Here is a 10091-nt window from a genome sequence, read left to right as displayed (position 1 = left end):
AGCCCTGCCCCTGTCCCTCCTGGTAGACACCACCAGGGCTGCGGGCAGGCACCGGATCCCGCACTGCAATGATGAGCCGCGGTTGGGGAGGGTCCTGCAGAGCTCGGACTGCACAAGGACTGACTTCAGGCTCTTGACCTTCCGGGGACTGTCACTGGCACCCCTGGCAATGTGACCTGGACCCTGCCCTGTGCTTGAGGTGATCAGAGGAATGGTTAGTGCAAAGATGGGCATTAAACCAAGAGTGGCTTTTAAAACCCCTGCAGAGTATTCAAGTTTGTTAGCCGAGTGTAGTGTCTTAACCTGGGAGCCCATATACAAAATAATAAGAAAAGCAGCTTGGATAAGTCATTTAACTAATAAAATGACTGGATGAATAATTAGGCAAAAATGGGGTATTAACATGGAACACCCCTTTCATTGCTTCTTCCTTCAGTTACTCCTGGGCAGGTTCAAAGGAAACAAGCTATTTTCTTCCCCAGTCTGTCTCCCTTTACCTGGACTTTAGGACAGGTCTAGATGTGAATTGGTGGTGGCACCTAGAGGTGTAGAATAAGCTTCTATGGGCTGTGTGCATTCTTCAAGCATGCCATTAAGACAAGAAAAAGGAAATTTCTCTTTGTTAGGAGGTGGTGAAACACCTTCCTGCTCCTCTGCAGAGACCATGTTATCCTCATAGGGTATGGGTCTGTTGGTGTATTCTGGTAGCTTCATGAAGGGTCGTGTTTCACCAGAGTGGGAACACACCACTGCATCCACCTCTGTGTCCCTGAGTGCAGCTTCTGGCTGGGCTGATGTAGAGGTATTTGTGCATCAGCTCCATTCCTCTCAAGTGCAAGATCTGCTCTACAGCTGGTTATATCCAAAACTTCACTGAAAGAAGTCAAATCCCAAATTATGGGCATGAGAACAGTTTGTGGAGGAAGCTTCTGGTCTGTGCACTGGAACAGAATGTCAATGGGTCTTGTGGGAAGCACTGAGCAGGACTCCTGTGGAAGCTCGGGGGGAGCAAAACCGCTCTCTGACCCAAATATTGCTTGACTGGGCTCTGGAGAGCCCAAAGCAGGCTAGACACTTAGAGATGCAACAAAAGCTGCCAGAGCTGTAGGTTTTTAAATCAGTGACCACTACCCCAATTCATATCCTTGCTGAAAGCTGTTTGCTCCCAGTTCTAACGAGCCCTTTGCAGTAGGGATTCTCTCTCCCCAGGCTGTCCTGTTTAGTGTTTCAGCAATTCTTCTGCTGTGAAGGAGAGAACCTCATCTGTCTTCAGATCTGTGTTTCAATCCATTTGGAACATCTGCGTTCTCAAGTGTGTCCTCTTGTGGGCTCACTGAAGCTCTGAGATCAGGTTCCTTTGCAGCATGCCTTGTCTTTGTAGTCAGTGGCCCTGGCCCTGCTGCGTGTTACAGCTGTGTCTGGGCTCATATTGTCCCAGTGTGCTGCCCATGATGTAGGGACAAGGACAACGGTGTTGGTAGGAAGGGGCACCTGCCTAGTATGTGCTGCCTTCACAGCCTTTCCTCATCTCTCTGAGGAGAGTGGTGGGCTATGCAGGAGCCTCACACTGTTGGCACAGGGCTCCTAGGCTGCCTGTAGTTTCTGAGTGTCCCTGCCCCACCACCCAGCCTAGCTAGACAGATGAACAGACCTGCCTGGCTGAAGCTTCCAAAGTGATTAAGTACAGGTGTCTGTGCTGCCGGTGCCAGTCATGTTTAGCTGTCTTGGATGCAGTGGACACATAGCTGGAAGAGATGAATCTGAAAGCCTCCTAGAACATGTTATGGGTCATTCCATAGGGGGATCACACTTGTGATTTATTTATAGGGAGTTCCAGGACTATATTCCAGAATAAATTCATTCTTTAGCTGCATGTGTAGATATGTTTTGCAGGCACGGTCTAGTTTGGTCTTCTGGGGAGAGTCAGGGTGAGGAAAGGAGCAGAACAGCCCCTGAACAGAAGCCGCAAGCTCTGGGGGATGTATTTCACACATTCTCCCTGCTCTCACCTGTGTGTGGGGAGGTAGGATGCTGGAGAGGTGGTCTGAGACAGAAACCTGGTCTGGGCATGGATGGTGGGATTGCTCAGAGCAGTGCTTCTGCTGTGGGGCAAGAGGGTGCCATGCTTCTGTCACTAGCTGCCTGTGCAGAGCTGCAGGCAGTGCCTGTGCCTCTGCTGCAATGTGAAGTGGAAGGCCTGGGTGCAGGCACAGGCAGGTCCTTGCTGCAGATGGCAGGGATGCTGCCTGCCTGGGCTCCACTATTCTCAGCCTGGGTCCCTGCTTTGAGCACCTCCTAAACCACATGGGGAGCATTTGGCACCGGAGTGCCATGCCTGTAAGTATTTCTGGGAGCTGTGGTTTATTTGCCCTGGTTATCAGCGTGGAAATGCAGTGCAGTGGTGGGAGCCTACTGCACAGACACTCAGTGAAGAGTTGAATGAGTGGGGAGCAGTGACATACAGCTGTAGATTCTCAGGAAGAGCAGAGGATTCCCTGCAGGGGACCTGGTGCTTAAATGGCTTTTCTTGCACACTTCTTCCCTGCATTGCCCACTCACCACCTTGATGGCCTGGAACCCAGGTCAGATCCTGCCCATGGTGGCAGAGAGCTTGCTGATGGGCTGTGCTGGGCTAGGAGAGCAGGCAGGACAAGTCTTATCAAACTTATTCAAAAAGCAAAACCTTCCAAGTCTTACCAGGTGCATTTCAGCAGGAAATATAGGCTGGAAAACAGCTGGCAAGCAGTAATCAGGGTTCAATGGTGGAGAAAGCAAGAGGCTATCAGAGGTAGCAAGTGCTCTTACACACACAGCCCTGATAATGGCCAGGGCTGCTGGCAGGTCAGGAGAAACCTCTGGTGATGGCCCTGATGCTGGTGAGACCACCTCTCCCTTCCAGCCCTGACATCTGGAGAAACACTTCCAAAGCAGTCAGGGTGCTAATTTCCTCTCCTTTATCTACCAGCCCATGAAGTTAAGCGAACTATAGGTAAACAAACCAAATTAAAACCAAGGGAGTTAATATCAACTTAGGATTACCCTTGTTATCAAGTAGACGGAACTGTATCAAATAAACCAACAATTCTTTATAAGCTTTATCTAATTATCCAGGAGGCAGCTGCCTTGTAGAGCTCCTGGCCTCAGACTCAGAGGGCATTCCCAACCCCAGGCCAAGCAATTTATTTATTGATACTGCAGTCAAATGCCAGACACCCATCAGGTGGTCCAAGTCCTGCCACGCTTGGGAAGGGATATTGAGATGAGCTCTGATCCTGGATATAGTGCTACAGGAGATGGCTGAGCAGATGGGAAATCCTTTAGCAAGCAAAAGTGGGATGCTGAGGCAATCACTGGTCTTCTGGTCGTAGCTCGATAAGGGGGAGAGCCTTCCCAAAGAGTTACTCTTTCCATGGGATGCTGGTTGTGAAGGGGATCAGTTTATACATTGGCTGGCATGGACTGGGAGAAATGAGGCTTGGCGGGATGCTTGCTGTGCATCCTGTGTGAGGATGCTATCCATGTCCATGTGACAGCTTGCCACAGGACAGGGAGGGACAGGACTCCACAAAGCACACTGTCAGTACAGGCTGGAGCTGCCAACTCCTTTGGCAGCTCAGGTGTTTCCTCTTTGCATGGGAAACTGAAACCTACTTCATTTCTTCCATCTACACTTCTACTCCTCCCTTTGCTTCTTCCCCAGTGAGAAACTGCAGACCCTCTTCCTCCATGCTTTCCTCACACAAAGGAGCCAGGGCCCTTCAGGTAAGCTAATAGCAGAGCTGAAGATGTTGGTCAAATAGGTCCATGATGACCTGCTGCTGTGTGTGGCTGAAGGTCAGCTGTGTTTGTTTGGGCTTGCCCCACATCATCTGCAGGCCAAATCTTGAACAAGTCACAGTGGGGAGCAGTGGTGATGAATAATAGTAACTGCTGAAGGGTGTGTTGTCAGAGACGGTCACAGGCTAGGTGGCCAGCCACACCTGTGTAAGCTGGGCTTTGAACTAGTGGTGGTTTGAACTGTACAGCAACATCACAGAAGGGTTTGAGAGTTGGGGTTTTTTTTTTTGTCAGCACTGAGGCAGGAGGCAGAGTGGATTTACAGGGAAGTCAGGGACTGTATGATGTCTGTAATGGACACAACTGCGCTGAGCCTGAATTAGACACTGAGATGGAGAAACTAGGGCTGGTAGAGAGACCATGCTCCAGCAGTTAGTCCTCTGCATTGGTAGTCATTTGGGATATATCCCATTTGGATTTATTTGACTTTTGGGCACACTTTCTGTTCTTCTTTACCCTGCCAGATCAGGCAGTCCTTAGCACCTTACCTGGGGATGAGTGAGTCCCCAGTGTTGTTAAAGCAAGCTGCCTTCCAGCCTCCTCAAGCTGGACAGACTGAACTGGCACTGCTTTTAGGATCAAGACTCACTTCTGTGCCTCCACTCTTCCTACCTCTGGTTTTAGTCTGGCCACATAGGACCTTGTAGGAGGAGGCACAGAGGAGGATTTCAGGGTGGTCTGAAGGATTTCTGTGCTCCACAGAGCCAGGATGCAATGCCCTAGGAGCTGATCCATGGGGTCTCTGCTTTGGACTGGGGAATTCAGTCTGGGAATATGATATTTCTTCACCCCTGGCAAAACAGTCTCCAGCTCCAGAAAGAACAGAAGTCCTGGAATACTGGATGCTGAGAGGTGGGCACAACCTCTTCCCTTCTCTTTCCCCAAAATATCCTTTACAGACCATGCCCAGAAAGAGGATCTGCTCAGAGGGACCCTTCCCTGACCCAATTCAGCCAGCCTGTGCAGTGCAGCCCCTGCTTCAGGGAAGGACTGGGGCACTGAGTGCTCCCAGCCAACCTTCTGTGTCTGACAGCAAAGGGGGCTTTCTGGGAGCCAGAGTCCTCAGGCTGCTGGACACTGCCTGGGGCTGCTTCGTGTTGTGCTCCCCATCAACATAGACTAAATTAATTTCCCCTCCATTCTTTTCTGTTGCATCTCTGGCCTTCCCCACCACTGAGGAGCTGCAAAGGGCTTGGGCTGCCCTGTCCCTGCAGATGCTAGTTCCCATAACACATCCTTTCCTTAGCCAAAAGGAGCCTTTGCAGGTCTGTTTGGTCCCATGTCTCCACTGAGGATTTGTACAGTCAGAGCATCCACAGCAAACCAGAGCTCAGATGGCTGCCAAACTCTTCTCACATTCGTATTTGTCCCAGAAATCCTTTGAGCCTCTCAAGAGTTTAGCCTTGAATATGTTTTGTTTGCAAAATAATGCACCATGCATGTGTCAGAGCCATTGGCACAGCACATCTCTGTTCAGTCCCTGGTTTGACTGGTCACTGGCTGCAAGGTGGGTCCCATGGACTGTCTCTCCTGGCACTGTGAGGCTACAGGTGCAGGAGGGGTTGTGTCTATCCCTGCTCCCACGAAGAGTTTGCATAGCCCCAGCTCAGCCTGTGCTCTGTTTGGCCCATCCCATCTAGCATCCAGGTACTTGTGGCCAAATCCAGATTGTGTTCAGTTAATCCCCCTTTCATAAATTCCTGCCTCATGCATCACTGCTGTGCTTGTGAAGGGCTTGGTGGACACCTTGGGAGATGGGCAGGTTGGGATTAAAGCTGGAGTCTGAGAGAGATGACATGGATGGTGCCCAATGCCCAGCAAAGTGGGTGAGCCAGAGCATCCCTTGCCAAGCAGGGCACAATTCTGGGGCCATGATGCTCCATCATGCCCCCTGAGATGTATCAGCAGGGACATGCCAAGAACCTTTCCCATTAGTGAGCCCCACGCTGCTCCAGCACTTTAGTCCAAGCTGCAAACCCCTGAATTTGATTGCTGCCTCGGTGCTGGGAGAAGCAGTAAAAACTGAACCCCGGGGGCAACAATAAAGCCAGCGGAGAGGAGATAAGCAGGGATCAAACAGAGCGCGGCAGCCACCCCGTGCTGGACTCTGAAAGGTCCCTTTGTTTCCACTGCCTCCTGATTCAGTGCTGCACTGCCTTCAAGGGCTGTGGGTGAGATAGTGGGGCTCATGGGCAGCCCTGCCGCCGCAGCCCCTGGCAGTTGAGCTGCCACCTGTGCGGCCTGGCAATAAAAAAAGAGAATTAATTTCAGTCATAGGACTGATCCCAGTTGCACACTGAGGCCTGATAACGTATCTCGCTGGTTCCTATCTGCCAGGCAATAAAGCCATTATTGAGGTGGGAGATGATGGAAGACACTTACCTTCCTCCTCATCCTAGGGGATATCCCCCTCAAGCTCTACTGTCTCCTGACCCCCACCCACTGTCTGCTCCACAGCTGCCCCACAGTCTGGCTTGATGGGGAAATGCCGTCGGCCCCGCACAGCCTTCACCAGCCAACAGCTGCTGGAGCTGGAGAACCAGTTCAAGCTCAACAAATACCTGTCCAGACCCAAGCGCTTTGAGGTGGCCACATCGTTGATGCTCACTGAGACACAGGTACCTTGGTCCTGGGGGGATGGAGCTGCCAGGGAGGGAAGTCATCGTCATGGGCAATGCTGATGCCATCAGCCCCACACTCCGTTGCTCCCATCAGTGTCCCTTCCAGAGCATCTCCTGCAAAGACCTGCCTGGTGGGCTCCAGGCTTTTGTGAAAGGCAGCCCAGAAATACTCTCCTCTTTTTGTCCAGCACACCCAGCTTGGTTTTCAGAGCCTTCCTATCCCTCAATATGCTGTGAGAGGGGGTATTGTATGGAGCTAAAATAAAAATGGCCCAGTGCATGTCCTTGGTGATCCTGCAGAGGCTGGAGAGGAGAAAGGCAGCAGCCTCTCGGTACTTCTTTCCCAATGACAACTTTATCCTCCGTTCACAGACCTGCAGAACCACAGGATGCCCCACAACAAAGGGGCTTTGGGGGGACCCTGCATGGAAGGAAGGTGAGGGGGTGAGTGGGAACAGGATGGGGCAGGTGGACACACTCTTCCCTGAGGACTTTCCCTTGGCAGGTGAAGATCTGGTTCCAGAACCGCCGCATGAAGTGGAAGCGCAGTCGCAAAGCCAAGGAGCAGGGGGCTCAGGCAGAGGTTGAGAAGCAACGAGGGCTCAGCAAAACCTGCGAGAAGTTGCTGCCGGGAGAGCCCCAGGGACAAGCAGCAGAAAGCCCTGAGTTCATGGAGCACAGCCCTGACTCAGGCTTCCTGCACCGCAGCACCACTGAACTGGGCTATGGCCCAGACTCCTCCTGCTCGGGGGGCGAGGAGGAGGAAGAAGAGGAGGATGAGATGGGTGCCACGGAGAGGAAGATTGGCTCTGTGATGTGAAAGGTGGATGGAGCCAGCCAGGAAGAGGGGCCGGGCTGCGGTGTGGGGGTCTCTGTGCTGGCAGAAACAGACTGTGCCTAGGTGGAGCAGGGAGGGCTGCAGGGCACCTGTCCCCCTTTAACTTATGTGTGTTTGGATCCTATTTAACTTGTAATTATTCCTCTGTGTGTATCTGGAGGAATCCACACATCCCTCCCTTATAAAGCTGTAATCCACATGCCTGTGCTTTTCCTTAGGGGATGGGAAGCTCTGCCCCACTCTTGCTACTGTGCTGCCATGCCAGGTTCCCTAGGGAAATGGGTGGGAAGAGCAGCCTTGCACAGCAGGCATCCCACTGGCACAGCTGGAAGAGAGAGACCCTGAACCATTCTTTGGCTGTGCTGCCACTTCCCTGCAGATCTGATGGTGCCTGGAGCAGTGCATCCTTGTGTGGTGCCAGCTGCCCTTCCCTTGATGGCATGAAGGGTTGGGAAGGAGGATGCCCAGGTTGCGTGCCAGCCTTCCTTGCCTCCTCCTGCACCAGTAGCGTCCCTGGTGGGGTCTGCACTTTGCAGAGCAAAACTAATCTGTCCTGTGAAGCAAAGCTGGTGCTGTTTTCCATGCTGCAATTAGCCCAGTTGCATCGGTGTGGCATTGCCCCAAATTAAGGTGGGGTTGGAGGCAGAGAAATGCTCAGGCTGTTGGTGAAGGCTCAGTGCTGTAGTGTTTCCCGTGGTGATGCTTAACCCCTCTCAGTCCTCTTCTGGTCTCGTTTCATGATCCTCTTGGGATGCTGCTCACTCTGACTGGGCTCAAATCAGCCCCATGATTTGAGGTGGATGCAGGATGACAACCAACACCCTCTACCACCTCCCTGGAAGCACTAGGGTTAAGCCCTGACTCTCCATAGATGAGCAGGCTGCACCTGTCGTCACAGGATGCTGGAGTGTCCTGGCAGGCCCTATAGACCTCCTATGCCTCCTGCACTCTTATTAGGTCTCTCCTTCGGGGTGCTGAGATGGCCATAGAGGCAGAGGGACCTGCCCAATGGGGCAGCCCTGCTTCACCACCCCAGTAATGTAGGGCTGCAGGACCAGGGCAGGCTGGGCTGGACTGAACTGGACTAGGCTGACCTGTTCCCAGGCAGCCCGTGGTGCCCTTCCTGTCTCACGTCCTGCAGTCCTCTCCTCTCTTCTCCCCGTCCCTGTTCGGGGGTGGCAAGGAGGGCTGCCTGCCCCGGGACCTGCGGTGGGGGTGGGAATTACCGAGGGGCAACAGCCCCTGAGTACTCTCGAGTCACCTCTGGTCAGTGATGGATGGACAGGTAAGCTTTGGTGCGGTCACACCTCGCAGGGCTGGGAAAAGCCTGGAAGCGCCAGGGGGCAGCGCCCTGGGCAAGGGGACAGATGCAATGGTTTTGGGACAGAGGGATGGACAGGAGAAGCAGGTGATGGGAGGGAGGAGTATGGGGACGGATGGACGGATGGAGGACGGTCCTGCGTGGTGGGACAGTGACCCGCAGTGGCTGCTGGCAGCCCAGCAGCTTTCCCTGGGTGCATGGCACCCTCGGTGCCCAGGTTCCCTGTCCCCAGGTGACCCATCCCAGGGCATGATAGGTCCCCGCTGCCCAAGCAGAATGTGTCCAGACTTTTGGCATTGTCCAGTTGGGTCTGGGGAGGCTGCGGTCCTTGGTCCAAGGGAGATGCCAGGAGCCTGTGACGGCTGGTAGGTCAGGTGAGGAATAAATGTGGGGAAGGAGGAGAAAAGGACAGGGAAGAAAAGAAGGAGGGAAGGGGAAATAGGGAGGATGGTACCCAATTCCCTGCCATTGCCCTGCAGGGATAGCAAAGCAGGAGAGACTCATTGGTCCAGGGTAGCTGTGCCTGCTCCCAGCAGGTACATAGGACTGGGCATGGAGATGCTGACAGGGGCCAGCTCATGGGTGCAGGAACCTCAGGGCCAGACTTCTACCACCTGATGTGCAACCTGGTCCTCATTCAGTGGGGGACCATGGAGAGGAGCACAGGCTGGAGCTGAGTACACTGGTGTAATGGAGGGACAGGGATGGCAGAGGCAGAGAGGAAAAGGCAAGAAGTAAAGCAACAAAAAATAGTGCCAGGAAGGAGGAGGGGAGCTGAAGGGATGTCACAGACTTAAAATATTCACCTTGATGGGCTGTGACAGATTTAATTTTCAGAGTACAATCATTAAAGTGATGGATGGGAGGCGTTCATCTTGTGCCTGGTGCACTCAGGCCTGCCGTGGCTGCAGGAAGGTTTGTTTTGTTGCTGTTATTTATGAGGTTGTTTCTGCAGGAGCCAGGCACTCGTCCAGCACTGGGGGGACAGAGGAGGGGGCACGATTGATGCCAGAAAAGTTGGGGTGCTGATTTATGGCTGCTTAGCTGGATGACTCATGTTGTAAACATCGACAAATGCCATTAAAGCTGCATCTCCTTCCTGCCTCTGCCCTGGGACCTTCCCTGTGCCATGGGATGTGGTCAGCCCTGCCCTCCGCCCTACTGCTGCTTGAACACCCCAGAGGGGTTACCTGTCCCTACCCACCAGGAACATGAAGGTTCCTGCTCCTTGAGGATCATCCAGCGCACTGGGAAGATGTAGGAATGTCCTGTGAGGGTGATGGTGGTGCCCTTTGGGAATGATAACTGGGTTACTTGATGCAGTTAGGGCTCCCCAACCTGTGTCCTTCTGTCGCTTTGCTGGTCTCAGACCCACAACTTCTTTTGGCAATGATCACAGCTTGTTACTTGTGTCACCAATGCTCCCAGGAGCTCAGGGTGACCTGACCCCAATTAGCTGCCATGCCATCCCTAT

The 10091-nt window shown here is 53.1% G+C and overlaps 1 protein-coding gene across 1 annotated transcript; it reads left to right on the top strand.

Annotated features, from left to right (window-relative positions):
• Positions 1-6294: 6294 nt before the first annotated feature.
• LOC103804179 (motor neuron and pancreas homeobox protein 1-like) lies at positions 6295-7278 on the top strand (the record flags this gene model as incomplete). The annotated part of the gene is made up of 2 exons (XM_009076776.1): positions 6295-6455; positions 6964-7278. Coding segments are annotated over 2 exons (476 nt in total), but the record flags the coding sequence as incomplete, so codon positions are not given.
• Positions 7279-10091: the final 2813 nt, after the last annotated feature.

This window comes from Acanthisitta chloris, unplaced genomic scaffold (genome assembly GCF_000695815.1).
Source record: "Acanthisitta chloris isolate BGI_N310 unplaced genomic scaffold, ASM69581v1 scaffold35336, whole genome shotgun sequence".
Taxonomy (NCBI): Eukaryota; Metazoa; Chordata; class Aves; order Passeriformes; family Acanthisittidae; genus Acanthisitta; species Acanthisitta chloris.
Note: the sequence above shows the minus strand (reverse complement) of the source record. Positions and strands in the feature narration are given on the sequence as shown.